Source organism: Rattus norvegicus, chromosome 18 (genome assembly GCF_021556685.1).
Source record: "Rattus norvegicus strain SHRSP/BbbUtx chromosome 18, alternate assembly SHRSP_T2T, whole genome shotgun sequence".
In the NCBI taxonomy this organism is placed as follows: domain Eukaryota; kingdom Metazoa; phylum Chordata; class Mammalia; order Rodentia; family Muridae; genus Rattus; species Rattus norvegicus.
In genome coordinates this window covers 22,041,600-22,063,522 of record NC_141551.1, presented here as the reverse complement: position 1 = coordinate 22,063,522, position 21,923 = coordinate 22,041,600, and the positions used below count along the sequence as shown (strand labels likewise).

The 21,923-nt window shown below is 44.8% G+C and overlaps 1 protein-coding gene across 4 annotated transcripts in view; it reads right to left on the bottom strand.

The window, feature by feature from the left end:
* Pik3c3 (phosphatidylinositol 3-kinase, catalytic subunit type 3) overlaps window positions 1-21,923 on the bottom strand; it is a 77,687-nt gene that overhangs the window by 22,394 nt on the left and 33,370 nt on the right. For all 4 annotated transcript variants that reach the window (XM_087593456.1, XM_087593457.1, XM_087593458.1 and 1 more), the window contains 8 exon segments: window positions 17,840-17,945; window positions 16,260-16,376; window positions 12,191-12,322; window positions 6,863-6,991; window positions 6,247-6,316; window positions 4,413-4,477; window positions 2,996-3,080; window positions 2,032-2,106 (listed from right to left, as the gene is read on the bottom strand). In XM_087593456.1, the coding sequence (XP_087449582.1) occupies window positions 2,032-2,106; window positions 2,996-3,080; window positions 4,413-4,477; window positions 6,247-6,316; window positions 6,863-6,991; window positions 12,191-12,322; window positions 16,260-16,376; window positions 17,840-17,945 (779 nt within the window).

Here is a 21,923-nt window from a genome sequence, read left to right as displayed (position 1 = left end):
CATACAGTATATTTTGGCATATGATACTCTTTCTTCCTGGGTCCTCCTTCCTCCTTACCTTCCTACCTATCCAATTTCCTGTTCTCCTCTCCTATTTCACAAGAGACAGAAACAGACAGACAGTAAGACAAAAAACACCAAAACAAAAAGCACACAAAACCCCCAGAGACGAGCGTCAGGTGACGCAGTGATAGCGAAGTAATTGCCTTGCGCTGCGCACGGCTATAAACCAGCTCAAGCCAGGAGTGACAGGATCACTGTAGTCTGGAAGAAAGCTAGAGAAGAGACAGAGGAGAGCTTCTTTCACAGGAGAGCACTCTCAAACACATCATGGTGCTTTATATAGCCGAGAGCTTCCGTGACAACTACTGTCCTTTGGGTTTGTCTACTAGAGACACCATCTGGCCTTGACAAGAACATGGCAGTCAAGACACAAGTCAGTCACAATAAGTTTCACATGCAATAATTCAAAATGAACACGTGAAATCCTATTGCAGCATGTGAGTTAATAGGGTTTAGTATATTAATAATCAGACTACATCCAACTATTCCATTATGTTCTTGCTATCAGAATTGGAGGAATGCTAAAAGGCAGAAAAATATCTTCCTATAAGAAAAGATGGTTTTAAACAGTATTTTGAAAACCTAGTTTTTGTAAAAGACTAAAGAAACTTTGATGACTTAAATACAGGACTACATAGGAGACCGGAGATGATTAATTTTCCTGTTCTCTTAGTTAAGTGCGGAGATGATTAATTTTCCTGTTCTCTTAGTTAAGTGCGCATGCTTGCAGCCCTAGAGGCAAGCTGCTAGCTGACGAACAAGGCCCCTGTTCCCACAGGCCTTGCTCCCTGACTGGTGAAGACTGATGAGCAGTCATAAGGACCCTTGCAGCTATCAGAAACTTAAAGCAAATACACACCTTCGACCAACACAAGAACAAAATGAAGTAATAATTACCAAGTGACAGAGGGCAAGGCGGGTGTCAGACAACTGCAGGGTTGCTAAGTCAGCTCAGACAGTAGTCAAAGTGTGCCCTATAAAGACTTGAGAAAAGAACTTTCCGGAAACAGGAAAGAGAGCACTTGCCTTGAGGCAGCAGTGATGAGCATGCAGACAGAGATGAGCGTAGGAGAGTTTATGTTGGTGGCTTCCATAAGCAACAGTGAAAATGCAGAATTGGCATGCTACTACTGATGGCTCCTGGAGGTGAGGAATGGACTTACTAACAAGGGGGAGGCATGAGGTGAAGCCAGGAGAGTCATTATCAGGCTTCAGGGCCTGGGCTGCTTCCTGCTGGCAGGAAGGGAGGGAAGAGCAAGGCTGCAGGGAGGAACCACTGAAGGGAGTAGCTGGTATATGTGGCTATTCCAAACTGAAGCAATGGACAGAAGTGACTTCTAGAGCTGCAGGTTCAGAAACCGCATGAGGATCTGGGCTAAGGTCAGGTGGGTGGAGGAACCTGGAGGCTGAGGCAGGAAAACTTCTAGGCTCAAACAAACAAATGGGCTAAGTTGTCAGGAAGAAGGGAGAAAAGAATGGCTATGCCTGTCTTCCATGGAGAGAGAAACCCCTGAATCAGCTGCTAAAGTGAGGACAGGAGCAGGGGAGGGAGAAGGAGTAATTTAGCCTGCGATGCTCAGAAGAGTCTGGCTGCCTGCGTGCAGCTGCTTTCTCCACAGAGGCTCAGCATGCAGAGTAGGGCTGGAGGGTCGCTCAGAGGCTCCCTGAGAATGTGCGGGGCTTCCCCTAAGTGTCCTTCCAGTGCCCTGGCTCAGCAGTTAAAGGCACTTTCCATGTGGGCCCAGTGACTTCTGTTGGATCCCTGGACCATGGTTCCTGACAGTCGTCGTCTGACATCCATACATACACCATGGTGCATGTGCAACCACCATATGCACATACACATACAGAAACAAAATGAACAAAAGCTTTAAGAGAAGCTATTCTTTACCAACTTATTTTGTTAAGAGGTTGATTCTAGAATAAAAGAAAAATCACCACTACAAAATACATGTACAGACTCGTTACCTGTCTTTGTTAACAGAAGGTTATCCAGGTGCCGGTCTCCAACCCCAAGGATGTAGGTGATCACACAGTAGCCAGCTGGAAAACAGTCACGTTAGCATCACCATAAGAAGTATGTGCTATTCTAACTGCTACGTGGCTTTTACTGTCTCTGATTTCCCCACAACTTAAGGAAGCTGCAGCATCCTTGGCTCTGCTATATCCTGAAAACTAGAGAAACTAGTATTTGCAACAACAATAAATCTTCAAGAATTTTGTCAGGTTATAGTAACCTAAGCTTCATGAAGCTTAGCTGAAATACTCATTTAGAACTTGCCATTGAAATTGATATGCTAATGACTAACTAAGTAAATACAGAAGGTAAACTGTCAATCGTCCAGCAATGTACAACTAGCTTAGCCGGTCAATACTCCAGCTTAGCACCATCTCTCTTTAATCCCTCCTTTAACAGTGTCATTGTAAAATAGTACCTTAAGGAAAAGAGAATTGGCACTCATGAATACAAGCTGCATGGTGAGTGACACAGGTGACAGGAAATTCTAAAGAAACCCCAAAGCATGGTCCTACTTCCTTCCGAGAACAAACAGCTTCCAAGGCCACGAGACTCCCTCTCCAAGCAGAACAGTTAGATCTGCTAGCATTAATGAGAACATTATTTCTGACTGAGGTTTTCCACATGCTTTAGTTAATGATAAAGGTTTCAAACAGGAAGCCTTCAGCAGGAAGCAATCGGCTCCTACGTGGGAGAGCAGTGAGCTGAGTGAGGGAGCCTGTGACTAACAGCAGTCACACACTACCACCTCGAAAGTCCAAAGATACCTTTTCCACCTACACCTTTTACTTTTTCTCTTATAAAACGTTTAGATCTTAACATGTTGTAATTATGAATTAATATAGCAACATCAGTACGGCCAGCTTTTCTTCACTCAAATGCACCCATAGAAAACCAACAGCCCGAAACGCTTACCACAGCTCTTAACGTAAGTGTCCATGACCTCTGCACTGATGCCATTGGGTCCAGTCTCGCTTGGGGCATATTTCCTGAAAAAGTTCTGCAAAGATATGATATGCAAGTTTACAAATTAACACATTTGAACAAGTCAGGCATCACAACTCCTGAGTAATGGCCAAGCGACTAGTTAAAGATGGAGACAGTTCGAGGTTACAAACACAGCGATAGGAGGGCTCAGTAACACATGCGGCTACAAGAGCCCAGAGACCTTCCGGTTTCTTCCTTCCCATTCACAGGTATTTCTTTGTACTGGGAGCCTTGAACACACAACATGACTTGAAATTTAATCACACACTTGAGGCCCAGGCTTCTATTTTTAGTTTCTGACACTGCGTGAATGTGTGAAAAGATCTGTCTCTAAAATATATGAGCAATTCATACACATTGATCAAAATGCAAACAACCCCAGAGGAACAGCGATGTGAAGGAGCACTTCGCAGGAGGACTATTATCACATCATCTTCAATGCTCAACCTTGTACGCAATCAAGAAGACAGGAAAGTTAGACTGAGATTCCGAAAGCTAGAAATGTCATCGTGGGGTGCGTGCCAGACCTTCCTGACGGGGGTTGTTATGTACGGAGGGGATGGAGACAGGAAAGGTGAAACTGCCGTGAAGGCAGCCTTTCCATCAATAGCATCTGAGACTCAATGACACGTGAGCTGCCATCTATCCATGAACATCAGCTGTGGATGACTCGGCAGAGGGAATCGTTACTTAAGCAAACTGTCATCAAAGGCAGCATTAGGGACAAGTACACAGTCCGAGCGCTAAGGGAACCACGGAGACACATGACTAGTGTGGCCACAGTGAAAGGGCACACAGCAGGGCTGGATGGAAAAATAGCACAATGTGATGTGGAAGATAACGCTTTCTTCTAAGGGGACGAAATAAGCATATTCTCCCCCTCAAGACCTCTAAAGATAAAGATAGAAAAAAATTCCCCAAATTAAAAATTTGCCACAATATGGGTACAACCATACAGAGTATCCTTGAGGGAAAAATTTGGTGTAAGCTTGTTTTAAGAATGAACATTAAAAAAAACTGAAACTGTTCATCAAGTAATGAGTAAGTAACCTAGTCTATCTGCATTTTGGAGCAGAACACAACTATAAGCCTTAGGCGGTGTGGTGTATGGGGGGGGGGGGGCGAGGTTTACTTTATGTGCTTGTAGATACTCAGCCCATTATGTGCCAAGTACAGCTCAAAGGCTTGGGCATCCCGATCACTAACAGCATAGCTTCCAACTACAAAGAATTCTTATACCTGAAGAAAACAAAGACTTGCATTGCAGAAAGGAGAAAAAAGAAGGCTTGAGTAGTAACAGAGCCCTTCTTAGTCGGCCGTGAGTATTTCATAATGACATCATTACCTGAATGCTTCCCTCCGTGTCAAGAACTTCGGCGACAGGAACTGACTGGATGAACTGCATGAAGCCTACAAGGAAGAAACGTTAAGTGCATTAGGCATCACGCTGCGCACACCCAGGCCATCGGGAAGGGCGGACGCACCACAGGCCACCTGGCTGGCTAGCCAGAGAAGCCAAGGCTCCACTGGGCATACCTTGTCCTGAAGCGATAAACTTCTGCTTGCAGAGCCAGGTCTGTGGCCACTGTGCTAACTTTATGCTGGTCACAGAATTACTAGGCAATGTTTTCCCATTAGTTTGGTTTATTTATGATTCTCTAGGAGTGTTTCTATCAGCACAAAGAACACAAAGTAGTAAACTATTATCTCAAACTTAGCAACCTTCCATAACTTTAAAACAAATAGGAATTAACAACAGTAAAAATTTAAAAATGGCTCTAAGAAATGTGGAGTTCCGCTCCACCTTCTATCATCTCCTGGAAGTCAGAGAAGGGGCATGCAAACTGTGAACTATTAAACAACAACAACAAACAAAAACCAAGCCCCAGAAGGGTGCAGTGTGCAAACAGTGAGGGCTGGTCAACGTGGAACTAGAATAGTACAAAATAACAGACACGTAAATCTGAGTGAGGCAGCTTCTCTGGATTCAGCCAGCATGGCCTGGAATCAGTGGCCCTGACACCTTGTGGGCAAAGGGCATCCCTGCAGATACAGGGGAAAAAGCTAGAGCCACTCCATCGACAGCATTTATTAGCTTTCTACCATGTAGTATAAACCATGGCACATATATAAGAAAAGATGCTTCTCTCCAAATATATAATAACTTACAGCTCAAGTTTTACTGGAATAAATATCATAAATGAGAGGACACCATGAAGTTGAGGAGGGAGATCTAAGTTACAGAGGAATCAAAGGCCATACCACAACTAGGCCATGTTTTTAAGAAGTGGGGCAGTAACAGGTGAAGCTGTACAGGAAATGAAGGTCAGATACAGATCCCAACACCTTGAAGCCCAGTCTGAAAGAGCCTTAGAGAAACCCAAGGGATCCACTCTAACCAAAGCCTAGGAAAGTGGGAGCAGAAGCCAAGAAACAGCTGGACACAGCTGCAGGGGCCTGACAGCAATTCAGGTAGGTGGCCTCCTCTTTGTCTTTGTCCCAAGAGCAAATAAAGGCTAGAAATGAACTGCTGCAGGAAAGCAAAAGGGCATAAACCCCCCTGAACTGTACTTTCAGAAATCTTGTTCCAAGGAGAGACCGAGAGCAGGACTCCACCAACCAGGCGTGGGAAAGGGAGAGTAAAGCACGAACCACAGAGGCCTACAGGTGTGTTAGTGCGTGCTCAAATGTGTGTGTATACATCTGTGTGTACACACTGCAAATGCAGCAGACTCTATACACTTGTCCAGTGACCTTTGCAAACGTGGTTCAAGGTCTTTCTGGGCCACAGAAACTGCCAAAGGACTGGGCAGGCAGCTGTGAGAAAATCCTATGAACTACAGCCAGTCAGAAAGCAGGGAGATGTGTTGTTCTGATGTAGATGTGCAACACCCCTTTAACACTATAAAAAGCAAAGGGGGGGGGCAGGGAAGACACGGGCAATGGAAGAAGTCAGAGGAAATGAATGAAATAGTGAAAATGTGAAAGCAAAGAGAAGGGGGGCACAACAGGACAGGGGAGGAGGGCTGGAGGGTCAGGAAGATGGGAAGGACAGCCCTACGTATTCAGTTCTCTGAATGAGCTCACTCACGCTCTAACTTCTTAATGATTTTTCAATTAAAAAGACAAAGTTACTGACCGGATCTGAAGAAGGCGATCACGATTCGAAAGGAACTCACCATGTTTTGTACTCGTGGCTAACACCTTGTAAGGGGTCAATTTCAAATCCAGATTTTCTTTCCGCAACAGCTTTGGAAGGAAAGATAAAACACACAAAATGAATGCAATGACCACTGGAAGCAGGCTCGTGACACATACCTCTGCACAGTCATACAATAAAGACACAGGGCAACACTAACTCAGTGTTAGAGGGAGCTGACTTGTTTAGGTGATAAGGCACATTTTCATCTATTTCGAATAGGTTATACTGTCAATAAACATCACTAATATTCCTAATGCTTCACGTTGACCTCCCTCCACAGGAAGTGCCATGAAGGGTGGAAAAAGACAAAGAGGAACTACAAAGCCAGAGATTGGACGGCATTTAGCAAAGATCTAACTGGTACATTACTAAATCCAACACCATGAAACGTTGAGGAAAAAATGTCATATGGACGTGTGCAATCCTATTTGCCATTAAAGCCACTTTTCAGTGACAAAAAATAAGCTTGTCAAGGTCAAGTGGAGACCGCTGAGCTTTGTGGCATTGTAAGTTAGTGACACAAATGCTTCTGGGTCTGTGAACATGGACATGATAAACTAGTTTCTAAAGCGAGGCTGTGGCCTTGTGCTCACCTTGTCCATGAGGGAGATGATCTGAAGGATAAGCTGATCTTGACGCAAGTCGTCCCCATGCTTGAAGATCACAGGGTATTTGCCACCGTCTTCTGTCTTGAAGAACAGCTGGGCAGGCATAAGAGCACTCTGCAAAAGACAGACACTGACTGAAACTCGGGTGGGAGCTAAGGAATGGAGATCTACCACACACAGAAGGAAATGCCACCTCTCAGGTATCCACAGATTTACGCAGGACCTTAAGTAATGAACTGGCTGTCAGAAAGAAAAGCAGGGCCATGCAAGGAGCTATGAGTGCGGCAACAGTCGCTTTGGAATCAGACCAGGGCGCACAGGAATGCAACGCTGCCAGAGAATGTAGCAGCAGAGTGACCGTGGGGAATCTTCCGGCTGCTTCCTCCTCTGTGAACCAAGCTACCCGTCTACTAAGATAGGAAACCTCCAGGCCCAAGCCTGACAATAGAAATGACTGACATAGAGCTACTCTGCATACATGTTCACTGTATTGTTTTGGTGCCAGTGACTGACTGAAACGAGAAGGTGAAAGAACGCCATTCCAAAGCAGGCAGATGAAGTCAAGAATTCTGGACTTTAATGGCAATTAGGTACCAGTAAGTCTGTATCTTTGAAACTCAAATAATTTCAAGTTGAGACTGCAAATGTCTTTGAAACTTATTCAGAAATAGTGATTTTACCTTCCTCCAGAATTTTCTCCTGGTTATGTAAAATGTCTAGATTAGGTTAGCCATACGCTTAAATCACCAGGAATCAAACCTTAAATGGGAGGAGAATCATGCAACACCACACATCCAAGGGATCTGAAGATCACCACAGAGGAGAAAATTGGTCAGAAGACCATTCTGAGAGAGATTCTATGTCTTGTTTTTTTTTTTTTTTTTTTTAATTTCTGAGAGGAAAAATATGCAAAATGAAAATAAGGAGAGATTTATAACACAACAAATAAGTGTGTCCGATATAATGTATGAGTATACAATCCAACAACATGAGAAAACACAGAAACAACAATTTAAAAAGATTCGCAGAGGGAAGAAGAGTCGAGTGGACAAGCAGACAATAAAACGCTAGTGACAGAACAAGCCTGCACACAGCTCTTCACAGACACCCAACTGATGTGGTGTATGCTTGAGAAACACCTACAAAAAAGAGCAGGAAAGTCAGCAGACTAACAAAAACCAACCAAACAAGAACAAAAAACACTTTTGAGAATCTGTGGAAGCCAGAAACACTGGGGGACTGACAATCTGAACCTCGAACCTCTTTATTTAGGGTATCCTGTTACCAGCCCTGCTGAAATGTCTTTGTAACTTAGTCCCAGCTGACTTCACAACAGTTCAAGGAAAGACCCAGGGCCATCTTCCTCAGGAGTGGGCCGACTAGGGGCAGGGAACCTCTGTTGTGCTCTTCATCTGCTGATGTAAAAAGATGTAAAACCAAATCTAAAACGGGAAGAGCACATGAGATCTACAGCAAGCAAGGACTTACACTGCACACTGGCACCCATCCCGGAGCCTGAGGAGGCTACACTCTGCCAAGATGCAGCTTTTCCTACCAGGGCGAGGGCTACAGAAACTCCAGAGGTCTGGGGGAAAGAACTCCTTACCCTTTCAAGTAGAAAGAGGTTTATAAAACTATTATAGGAATCCTAACCACTCTGCAAATAGATATTAAAATCTCAACTTCAACATGTGCTTAGTACAGGGCTGGCTAGTCTAAGGAAGAGTCATTACCATCTAGATCTGTGGCAGCGATGGCCTGAATGAACTGGAGTAGCCGGGAGTTACTCTAGCGCTGTGTAAGTCACCATTCACCAGCTCTGAATGGTGACCACCTCGCTTCACTATGCCTAAGCTAACTCACAATTTTCAAGAAAGCCTAGGGATCTAAGAACAAAGCAGAAGAGGGAATTAACAGGACTAGATGTTTTAATCAGGAAAATTTCCTGTAACATTCTATTGGCATGATTCAATGCCTAGAAGACAGTAGGAAAACATTCTATAGCTGAGGATGGGTCTGGAATCCACCCAAAAGCTGTGGCAAATACATGCTACCAGCTCCTATTTTGAAGCTTCTGCTCTGCCTTAGATGGACTACTCTGCCCTGACTGAGAGAAATCCCAATGAGCTTCCACCTCATTACTCCTGACCGGTTTTTAGAAAAAAGGGACATTGGGTTTTGGTTTATTCCAAACGAAAGCAGTTTGCACACATAGACTGTTCATGTATTGTACGTCTGTATTTCAACCCCCTAGCAGAATGTAAGGATAAATACTGTACCAGTATTCCCCAATTATAGGTTATAAAACCAATATTTTAAATTATTTAAAGATCGTAAGTTATTAATGAATTTTGAAACCAATGAAATGAGTTGAAAGAAATACTTAAAATGTAAGGCAATCAAAAGCCTATAGTTGCCCACTGGTGGCGTGCCTCCCACCACGTTGCTTAAGGCACAGTGGGCCAATGCACACGTAGAGACTTAAAGGCCACTTCTAGGTAATACACTTATAATTAAGTTTTTCAAAAAGGGGGGAAAGAAACAGAATAAAAATTCTTAAAACAATTAAAATACATTTTGAAACAATAGCTGCTACCAGTGTGGTTCTATTGTGTGCTGACGCTCTTGTGCATGTGTGAGCTCAGCTGCACAGGATGCTCTCTGTACACCTCAGGACGCTCCTGTTCTGCCATGGACGGTCGCTTCTATCATGTTCTCCAAGTCCTTCCTGACTTGATGAACACGGATGTCAGGGAGGTTTGCGCTGTGTGCTCCTGGTGTCTCTCCCCGAGCATCCTGCATGATGCCTGATTAGTCTGACTCAATTTCTACTGTACAGGCAGTAGGCAGTGAAAAGAACATTTGGCACTGCTCAAGAACAAGGAGATCTGCTTCTTCTATCAGTCAGGGGCAGGGCAGAAGGCAGCCCTTCGTTCATCCTATTGATTCCTGGCTTAGTGGCCAAAGCTGTTTTATACTTAGGACACTCAAAAATCAAATAAAATCACATCAAATCATGGCATCCCAAAGCAGGAGGGAGACAGAGACCTGAGCTCACCCATATCATGATGTGGGCAGGGAAGATGCCCACAGACCCGCCCTCTGCCCCACGGCTTGGGAATGCCATAGACCAGTGCAGCACAGGAGGGGGAAGACACACAGACCTATAGAGTGCCAGGCCACACACAGACCTGCCCTCTGGCCCACGGCACAGGCAGGCTGAAGACACCCACTTGCCACCATGCCGTGCTGTGCAGTGTGGATGGAGGACGTCACCCAGGGGACTGCCAGACTGCGGCCAGTGTGCAATAAATAGGAGCCACCACAATGTGCGAGTATGCGGTGCTCTGAAGGGAGAGAAGAGAAGTGGGGCATCTTGAGCATCATGGAGAGATCAAACTAGATCCTCGATAGGGTAGCCTGTGTGAGTGGCTACCCTGTCACCTGGGGCCATGGTGAGACCCAAGCCCAAGCTGCCACTGAGGGCTGCACCTGAGTCTGTGGTTACACAGCAGCAGGCAGGGATGGTATCAAATGTCTGTGGCTCATATCAATGCTAGAGAACACAGGGATGTGCCTGGTCAGGGAAACTGTTGGGGACCACGTGGATGTATGTCTAGGGGCTGTGCAGAACTGATACCCGTCACTGAAGAGCTAGCCCATCTTTTTCTGATGGCAGCACTCAGGAGAGTGGGACATACGACTTGCCCAGGCAGCACAGGAGAGCTGACATTGGTGGTCAGGGTGCAAGTGAGCCAGCCCTGAGGACAGTGAGGGAGAGCTGGCCCCACACTGGCTCACCTGCTGTAAAATGACCTGAGTGAACAGGATGATGCCCTCCCGGGCCCCTAGTCACCTGGGGTAGTGAAGAGAGCAGGCCATGAATGCATGAGCTTCTGAGAGCTAGCCTTGCTCCCTCACTGGCTGTAGCACTTGGGAGAGTAAGCCCTGTACCTCGACTTGGCAACACAGTGGAGTTGGCCCTGTCTGTGAAGCACGGGTGAGCCAGTCCTGAGGTGGTGAGATGGAGAGCTGGCCCGGCCCCTCACAGGCTAAGCTGCAGTACACGGAAGAGTGGGCCCTGCACCTTGACAGGGAGGCATAATGGAGCTGGCACTGGACAAGTGGGATCTGTCCCTGAAGACGTGAGTGCAGGATCCTCCACCAGTGGCAGCATTGGGGTCCAGCAGGAGCAGGGCTGGAGAGCTTCCCTGGTGGTATGCACAAGGGAGAGCTGGTGGGCTGACGGGCACAGCTACCATCCAGCCCCAGACCCAGGTCTCTGAGCTGTCCTACCCCAAAATTTTTATCATCTACAAGTGGAACGGGAGCCAGTCTAGCTGATCCAAAGCTGCAGGACCTCCTCAACTCAGGGCAACAACTGGATAACTGGGAGGAGGTCAGGTGAGGAGTCAGACTTATGGAAGCAGACCAGGGACTCAGTGCAAGGAGCATCTGCAGACGCGTGGACAGAAGACTACACTGTGGGACACACTGACACACTACAGCTTCCACAATGAGTTTTTTTTTTTTCTGTTTTGTTTTGTGATTTTAGTATTATTTGTTTGACTGATTTTTATTTGTGGTGGGGAGGCTACAAGGGCCAAAAGGAAGATATGAAGGGATAGGGAAATGAGGAGATGAGGAGGACAGCAGTGCATGATGTGAAACTCACAAAGAATCAATAAAAAGTAAAAGAGAACTGCTACTTAAAAATCTAACAAAAATAAAGTATACAGGTTACGTTTTAAAAACTAGTAAAAGGGCCTCATATCTAGACATTTGAACTTATGTACTGAATACATAATATAAGTCTTGAAATTTACCTTTAAAAATATCATATATGAGTAAAAGTAATTGTGGCTCTAACTACTGTTTAAAGAAGTAAATACTAGGGCTGGAGAGATGGCTTGCCCATTAAAGGCTAGATTCACAACCAAAAATATAAGACATAAATACTAAAAATAAAGTTCCAGACATAGAAATATGACATATTTTCACTAGAAATGTCTCTGTCATTGTAACATGAAAGATCTTAAAATATAATAAGAGGCCAGAAAGATATCTCCATAGTTATGAAGACTTGTTGCTCTTACAGAGGACCCAGGTTCCATTCCCAACACCTACATGGTGGTTCACAACCATCTGCACCTTGGGTTCCAGAGAATCTAACACCTTCCTCTGACCTGGTGGCACCAGGTGCACAGGCAGTGCACATACATACGTGCAGGCATAACACTCTTATAAGGTAGCTGTGCTCTGATTCTAAATGCTGGGCTCCGATCACACACGGTGGAGAGCCATCAGACTTACCTTGAACAGTGTGGCTGTTTCCGGGATGATTCCCCGTATTTTCACCTGTGGCTCTAACGGCAATGGGATCAGCTCCACATCTGATAAGTTCATTTTTTCATTATCTCCAAGCAAGGCTTGAAGTCTCTCATTCTACAATAAATTAGAAAGGAGTAATGAGATAAAAATGAAAGAATCCTTCCCAAGCATATAATAATGGCACAAACTGGATTCTACTAACATCACTTGCAAAGCATAGAAAGGTATCTGAAATCTGCAGCGAGGGCCCGCCCTCCACACAAGAGGCAACCAAGGAAGTCACTAGGACAACCCTCACCCTTCACAGGGTAGTTTCTCATGCTTGATTCTGAACAAGTTCATGTAGGGAGCAGTCAGACCAGGGTGCTTAATATCCTTTAAGACAGACAGACATAGACACACACACACAGACACACACACACACACATATACACAGATATACACACATTTATATAAATGTGCATATATATATATTTATATATTGTGTGTAATTTGAGCTAAATATAAAAGAATATGGTTTCTAAGACCAACAGTCAACTAACCTGGACCCTTGGAGCTCTTAGTCTGAACTACTAACCAAAGAACATACACAGGCTGGGCCTAGGCCTCCCCGCTCATATGTAGTAGATGTGAAGATCAGCTTGGTCTTCATGTGGGTCTCGAAAAACTGCACAGAGGATATCCCAAAACTTGTACATGGGAGATGTTCTTCTAGCTAGGTTCCACTGTCTGGCCTCACTGGGGGAGGAATTGCCTAGCCTCACAAGAGACTTGGAGTGGCAGGGTGAGGGAGGATACCCAGAGGAACCCACCCACTAAAGAGAAGGGGAGGTAGAGATGGGGAAAGGATTGTGTGAGGGTGACTGAGATGGGGTAGTGAGTTGTAAAAGCAAGGAGTAGAGTGAATAAGTTAAAAAAAACAAAGAATATGGTTGAGGCTTTGTCAGACATCCTTGGTGTCCTCTGCCCCTACTGCTTGAGACACTACACTCTTAGGACACAGGACTCACCTTGAGACTCTTTCCTGAGGTCTAGCTTTCGTGCTTCCAGGAAATACGATGCAAGCTGCCAAGCGAGGGAAGCAATTAAGCAGTTCCTGTCCACCTGTGGCACTTATTTACCACAATTACCAGTGCACAGAGGGCCAAGAAGCTGCATTCACCCATCAGCAGCAAGTGTCATCCAATGTGACTTAAGGCCTACGCCAAAGGACAGAAACCATGCCTGACTAGAAACCTAGCCAACTTCCTGGGAATAGTGAGGTCATCGACCTTAGCAAATGATCTACGACCTCCACTTTGCTAGGCCAGCGTAATTCCTTACTATGTTCCAAATTTTCTCCTTATACCCACAGATTAGTCCACCCTTTATCAAAGCTTCCCTTTCCAGAAAATGGAGGCCATCACAGAAAATCACAACTGGGCACAATGCAGAAGTCAACTGACTGGGGGAGCCCAGCCCCACTGGACACATGTAGATCAGAGCTTCTGCATCTTGGCTCAGTGAACATAGAGCGCACAAGAGCGGATAAAAGGAGTGTAAGGACCAATACCAGGTGCTGGACGGTCCAGCAATGGACTCACGTGAAGAGAATTCTGAGTACTTGTGAGAAAATGCCAAGAAAACAAGGCCAGAGACCTGTGAGCTCACTTCCTTCAAAACAAGGAACTGTTCTTGTGTTTTATGTTCCTCCAGGTTAGCAGACAGGAGTGAGTTTACTTCACCTTATTCACCATTGTTCGCTGTAGCTAGTCAGTTAAACCTCTGTGGAAAAACACGTTCCCCCACATGCTGCTCATCACTGCGACTGTACACAGCTTGAACTCCTGAGAACTTCATTCATGTGACCTTAACTCTCAGATTATAAGTTGTCTGAGGCTCTGAATGAAGTTGGTTATTGACTGAGACTTGAGTTTGTATTCTTAATCAGTTCCATTCTCCCAGGTCCCACTGCCTCTAGAGCTGTGACCAGGGAGTCTGCCGTAAAACGGTTGTTTAAATAAGACCGAAACAATAGCAATGTCAACAAATGTTAACACGGAAGGGTCCCAGGCCTAGACACAGAACTATAGGCAATTAATTATCTACTGTTGGGAGAAGGAAAATTAGTCTCTCAAGAATGAGGCCCCCCTTTTATTGGTTTTGTCCAATGCACAGTGGTCAGCCCTATCTATACCACCAGAGAATTATCTACTAAAATGTTTACATAAAAGGAAGTATATGAATATGTATACACGGACTTCACTTGAACATGAAGCAGGGTATATACGTAAGCAATAAACAAACCACTCTGCCATGGCAGCAGCATGCCTTCAAGAGACACCTCCTTCTGGAAGGCTAGATTTCCTCAAGAGTGAGAGAAAATGCATTTTCTTACTGCAGCTGAGGAAGAGTCAGGAATATACAATCAAGTGGAACTTAAAGGTTCAATTTCTTTGTCCAAAGGATTTAGGAAGCCACAGGGAAGGGTAATTATATTTGAAACTTAATTTTGCATGATATTAGCCAAGTATTCCATCCTGCTCCCCAGGGCATCTCTTCACTGTTTAAGAGGAAAACTCAATTAATTTGGAGGAAGTCGCTACCTACCCAGCACCTCTGATTCTCATTTCCATAAACCCATAGACATGCTGGATAGAGCACAGATTTCAGAATCTGAGCAGTCCAGGTCATCTCTGGCATCAAATAATCCATTTTCTTTGAAGCCAGCAGAATCTTGTACTCTTTCAACAGACAGGCACATCCATGCTTTAAGGAGGAAAACCCGACTTCTGTATGCAGAGAGATAAAGTTCTCCGATTGTGATACATGCACCAGAGGAGGAAGTTCTAGAATCACTACGAACTCCATGGTCAATGTTCAAGGACTGCCAAGCACAAGATTAGTTCCCTTCAGTAAGACTGCAAGGCCTCTGAGTTTAAAACCAGTTCTTAGAGGGCACAGATCTGTTTCTACATCTCGGAAAGGGGTATGACCAATCCTCCTTCACAAGCCGGATGGCAGACTGCTGGTGTGGACCAGTGTCTTAGGAGTCCAAGCTTTGTGGTTACTTAACTTCGTCCTCAGGTTTCACCCCTAGTCTCATCAGATTACCCAGAGAATGGCTGAGAAGATCAAAGATCTTAAGCTGCAGACCCTCCCACTGCCAGGGACCCACTAGGGACTGCTTCTCTTCCAGGGAGTTCTGAGGACAGGCATAGAGTCTGTGGCGACCGGCAAACAGCACTAGGAATTTATTTGATCATGGCCTATGATTCTTCTGAACAATAAAGCAAACGCCAACTTGATAAAATGTATTTCTGCTCAGCCAATTTTCTTTTCTCATCAAATGACAACCTTCTTGATCATCTCTCTGTTTAATTTGTTTATTTCTTGCCTTTTAAGATTCAACTCAATTCTTCAATTTCTCTTGTCTTGTCTTTTCTCTCATATCTATATTCCTCAGATCGACTGTAGCCTTTGACAAAAGCCGCCAAGAAACATCTGCCTCTGACTCTCTCGCAGGATCAGGAGAGGGAAGACACCATGTGAGTCCTCCACAGCATTAAAGTTGTGGCCCAGAAAAAACAGCATTTGCAGAGGAGACGCCTAGCTATTTTGTTTAAGTGGAAGTTCCCACTTACAGAGAAAGATGGCTGGTAGCCAGAGCATACATAAAGGCAGATTGGTTCTGCAAGGTACTCTGGTCCATTGTTTTCTCAAAATGTTCCTGTAAGTGATCTTACATCTCTAAACGCTAAGATTCTAAGATGGAGACAGTAATGCGGTGCAGCTGAAACTATGCTTGGTGTAACGCTGGACCGACTGACCCCTCCATCCTCTAACCTGCCTGTCAGTCAGCACCGCCTCAGAACATGTGCTAACTTACAGCGTGGACCCACGTCATTAGTGCTCTGCGCTCCTGGGACTATGATGACCTGTAAGAAGTTCAGTGGCTCATGGTTTTAATCCTAGCACTCAAGGCAGGGAGGCAGGAGGGTGAATTCAAGGCCACAGAGCATGTAAGAAGCTGTCTCTAGGCCGGGACGTCGCTTTCGCAGCCATGGCCTACCTTCTTCTTGCGGTTCCCACTTTCTCTCTGCACTGCCTTCATCAGATGCACCAGGCGATCTACAAAGGTCTGCTGTGCCGCCAGCAGGGAGCGCATGACCCGCACGGACTTGTCACCCTGAGGGAGCAGAGTGAGGACAATCAGTTTTCACAGTGGCATCTTTCCCTTCCTCTGGTAAACTTCAAAGTGAAACTGAGAAGGACTATGCATCTTGATTCAGAAGTAATGAAACCTGCTAAGGTAAACACAACCAACAGATGAGGGTAGAAAATGACCTGGGTCCTAAACAGTCATTAGTGTATCTGACCATGTGACAGAACGGGATCTATTCACCCTGAAATGCTCCTACTTGCTAGTAGAGATCCTGACTCTAAAGCAGCTTCAAGTAGAAATCTCCTTGAAAAAGAGATTCGCAAAGGCAGCAACCATTTGCCCAGTAAATGTTTTAGTAAACAGAAATCATCCGTGCAGCAATTCCCAGTTCGTGAAATATGATACAATGTGCTTCACAGTTGCCTGGAAAGTGCAGTGGAGAAAATATTATCATCCCATTTAAAACACTTAAGCTCAGAGAGAGCGCAGGCTGTAATGGGGTAAGCTCCAGGGCTCATCTGTTAGTTAGCGTGACACTGCTCTGGGACCTGAACAGAAGCTTTGTCTAAAAGTGTTTGCCAAGCTGTAGTGTAGCTTTCTAAGGAGTTGAAAAGGGAAACAGCAGATGCCGTAAAAAGATACCAGGGGGGTTGGGGATTTAGCTCAGTGGTAGAGCGCTTGCCTAGCAAGCACAAGGCCCTGGGTTCGGTCCCCAGCTCCGGAAAAAAAGAAAAAAGAAAAAAAAAAAAAAAAAAAAAAGATACCAGGAAATACTTCAGCAGCACTGTCAACTGTTTGTCTTTGCTCTTTCGCCCTCTGCTGGCCAAACATGGACACTGCTTTAGAGAAGCAAAGTCAGCAGAAAATGGCCCTGTAAGATGCTATTGAAGTCAGGTAAAATATCTAACAAAAGAACTACTACTACCGAGTCTAGAGGAAAGAGGAGCGCAGAAAAGTAAAATTAAGGGAGCAAGGATTTACTCTTTGTTTGGTTAATGTAAAGTCTATTTAATAAAGAGCAAAAACATCTGTTGTAATGATTCCCCCAGGGGTATCAAACCAAGCGGCTATACATACTAGAAAATGAATAACTATGTTCCAATAACTTTTTTATAAATGCTAAACTTGGGATTTTAAATAATTTTCAAGTATCACAAACACCAATCTCCTTTTTTTTCTTAAAACCCAGATTCACTCATTTCTATTTTGTCTGAGTGTTTTGCCTGCATTTACTCTGCACACACAGGCACGCCTGGTGCCCACGCAGGCTAGAAGAGGGTGGGGTGTCAGATCCCCCGACCTGAAGCTATAGACTGCTGGGATCTGCTGTGTGGATGGTGGGAATTGAACCCACATCGTCTAGAAGAGCAGCCAGGGCTCGTAGCCACTGAGCCATGTTCGCAGCCCCCTCTCACTTTTTCTCAGCTCATAGGTTACTGAAAGAAGAACCAGCAGCCCTGAGCGACCCAGTTGCAGCACCTGAGTACCTTGAGCAGGGCTTGGCTGAAGCGCCTCATGACGTTCAGGTACATCTCGTGAGTCTTTGGGTCCCTCTGCTGTGTGTCCTGATCTTCGCACTCCACTATCACATACCTTCAAAGACACGGTTAAGACACTCGGATGATGGGAAGAGACATGGGATTCATCTTGTCTGCACTTGCATGGTTTCATAAAATAGATTATCACATGGTTATATGAGCTAAGGGGGAGTGAAGACACCTTTCAGCTCCATGCCTTTAGAAGTTAACGCTTTGCAGGCACCAATCACGATGATTAACAGGGACAGCATCAATCTGTGCTGGGCTCCACGTCTGATGCCTGGGAACCATGCTCCTCTGCACTGTGGAATACCTGGAAATAGTAATGCCTTCCTTTCCTCTTTGTCGATGAACTTTACATCCCCACCGAGTAACTGCACAACACACATGTTACTTCCCTCGCCTCATCCTTGGCGCAATAAAAGGTGTTCTTACTCTGAAAACCCCTCTGAAGCCGCCTTTTCTCTGATATACTTTTGCAAGATGACTCAAAGTTTAAATTGATTTTTTTCTTTCCAATCCAATCTACCCATTTCTCAAAAAATCATATAAAATCTTCAAGCTTCTATTATAAAAGCTGTTTTAGGCAGCTAATAAATTTGTTTTCCTAAATCTGAATTTCCTGAATGATTATAAGCATCAGACATATAAATGAGCTGAGGTGATAGGAATTTAATCCATATTTAGAAATGTTTGATAGTAACAAACCATAACGCATACCATAGATGCAGGAAATTAGAAAGTGGAGCACTTATATGTCTTATTTCTCTTATTAGTTATTGTATAAAACTTAATACTTCTTACTTCTCTCTTGTTTACCAATGCTAAACTGTAAAGAAGTTTTAAATCACTTTCAGTGAGCTATGATAAATATATTTACATCAACCTGTTTAGTTTATCAACAGTGAACTTGAAGAGAAGGGGCATGGGGGAGGGGGAGCTCAACTTGGGAAGCAGAGTACCTGGTGCTGCCCTGGGTTACACGAGACCCTGACTCAAAACAGCGAAAACTGGGGGAGTGCATGTGCTGCTCAAGACAGCACTTCTGGTTGACTCAGGGACATGGCTGCCAAGTCAGAATCCATATATTCATATTCATTCCCCACCCCTACCCCGTACCCCATTTTATGCACGTATAAACACATATATGCATGTGTGTGTGTGTGAGTTTATGTATGCACGAACACAAGTATGTTCAGGAATATGTGTATGTGTTAGCAGACATGCATTTGTATGTACATGTGCTCGTGCCTATGGGGGTCAGAGGTTGACGCTGCTGCTGTCCTAGAGACAATTCTCACTGAACTTGGAGCTTACCGATTTGTTAGGAAAACTGGCAGCTGAACCTCAGGCATCTGTCTCCTCACCCCAAGGATGGCAGGTACACGTGTCCTCCACACACCTGGCTTTCTACGTGAGTAGTTAGGGTCCCAACTTATGCTTGAAGAGCAAATTCTGCCAAGCTTACTCAACTCTACTCCAACACCAAAAACCACAAGAAACTTGGAAACGCTTAACTGCCACATACTGTTATCCTTTATACAACCACTAGAAGAGTCCACGCAGCCATCTAGAGGATCGCCTGCCTGAAACTAGAGCACTCCTGTGTTCCCACTGTACCCCAGCAGGCTCGCGCCTGGGGAGTGCATGGTCATTATCTGCCTTCAACGTCATTGATTTCAGCAAGGTCTCAATAGTGGCAATTCTACACTATGACTGTATCTATCTTCTGTTCATGTGAGGTGCAGTTTCCATTTTATAATGTAACTGGTTCTTAGTTGGCCACAGTGATTTTTAAGCCCCAGAACCTTGAAAAAAGACAATTCAGTATTTTAAAATGTAATATATAAAATCAAACTTTTCCTTAATTACTGATTGTTCTATCAATAAATTCCTCGTAGTTTTAGGATAAAATTTCTCACATGTAAATAAAATTCACAAAAATTATGTTTTCTCAAAAGTGAAGCAGGAAACACGTGCTCCGTCACAGGGTAAAAGGGCTGAGGCATGACACGGCCAAGTCAGAGAGCAGAAGGCCTGGCTAATACACACACACCCAGTGGGCAGTGTGCTCGGTGCTGACTCACATACCCAGTGCATGCTCGGCCTGCGGTCCTCCACCTTCCCTAGTGTGCCTGTGCTCAGTCACTAATGCAGCCTGCTCACTGTCTCCACTGAATGCCCATGGTGGCTCTGCACCAGCCAGGCTACCGCTAGGGAACTCCACATTGGCGTCAGACTTCTTCAGCTCTAACAAGAACCCGAGGCTCCTGGCAATCCCTTAACCTCGTGAGTTCACATTCTCTTTGAAATACCTTAGCTGTCCTACCTGGTCTTCCTCTATCAATAGGACCCTCCAGACACTTGTTCTGACAATAGTCCCTTGTCTGTCACTGATCCGCATGTTTAGTTCTTAGCATTAATGGACGTGCCACACCTCAAATGCTTTCATAATCTGCCAGCGTATCTGACGTGATCTTATACACGGATAGCTGTTTTAAAGTAGGTAAGTGCTGTTCTCTCTCCTACCTCAGAGCCAAGCTACATCACCTCAGCACATGTGCTTGAGGCCTGGAGCTCCTGGGAAAGTGCTGTGAGGAGTTGATCTGACTTAGATATAGTAGGCGTGTAAACTAAAACTAATAACGGTATGAAGGACTAGAGATGCTTTATGGAACATACAACCACCACTAAACACATGAGTCTTTAAATTAGAATGAACTCCAAATCACCAGGTATTGTGATGCATTCTATACTCCCATCACTTTGGGAGGCTGAGACAGGTGCAACTTCTGGACCAGCACAGACTTTGAAACAAGGCCTTGTCTCAAGAAACAACAAAAGCGATTAATAAATCAGATCAGACTCAAATGTCAGTGCTTCACACGGCCCACACGCGGATGGAGAAGAACAGCTCTGAGGACCACTTACCAAGCAAGGTTCGAGGACTGAGACAGGACACAAGCCAGGAAAACCCTCATTTTCTATGACAGGATCCCAGGATGCGCAGTCACATGAGGACTGCACACAAGACTGCGAACAAGAGTGTTTGCAAACTTCAAACCCATCAGTGTGGCCACACTAGCCTAGGCCTGGCTGCAAACTCTCTGATGCCCCCACCACTTACGTTTCCTTTCTTTTCCTATGCACTTAAGTAGCAAACTCATTCCCAAATGAGCATGACCGTGTCCACAGACCTCACCATTTATTCAGTAGCCCCTAACTTCAGTGATAATAAAATACTACAGCTATAAAAGCTTCTAGGGCTTGAAGATGCAGGATGATCACCATAATTAAACACATTTCTAGGACTTTAAGCCAATGGTGTGCTAGATAAGAAATGAGTCATCTAAAATACACACGAGCGTCTTCTCCATGGTCAGATGAGGAGCAAAGGGCCCGGAATGTAGAGGTTCACCCGTTGCTGCTCACGCCTGTACACTAGCATCCACAGAGCCGTGTATGCTGTTTCCAGGCGGGCTATCATCTGAAGGGAAAAAGTGACAACCTATCCAGCACTCAATACAAGATGACACCAGCAGTCTCACTCTTCCCTGACAATTTCATTTAGTGGTGTAACTAGCAGTCATGACTTTGAAAGGCCTTACACGTTAGAGAAAACATGCCAGCCACGGCATCCACAGTTGATTTTCTCTTCCAACACGCTGGAAGGACTACGAAAATAAAAAAAACTGCAAGGATTTATATATTCTGATGCCAGCATTTTACAGACTGGAGACACAACTCCCCTCTGTGTATTAAAACGTTGGCACTCTCCATTTTAAAGGGGTTGTGTGCGCAGTTATTGGACCCTCAAGGATTTAGGGATAGCAGGAATATTACTAAAATTACTGGAAAGGGAGGAAAAATGGCAAAATAAACCTAGGGTGCTCAGAAGAAAACAGCATGATCGGTTAAATTTACATTTACTTAATTCAACTGATTGAAATTTAAATTCATTTGTCAGAACGGCTGGAAGGTTGGCAAGGCACTCACACTTGACTCACGTTCACAGGAAGCTGGATTACTCTAG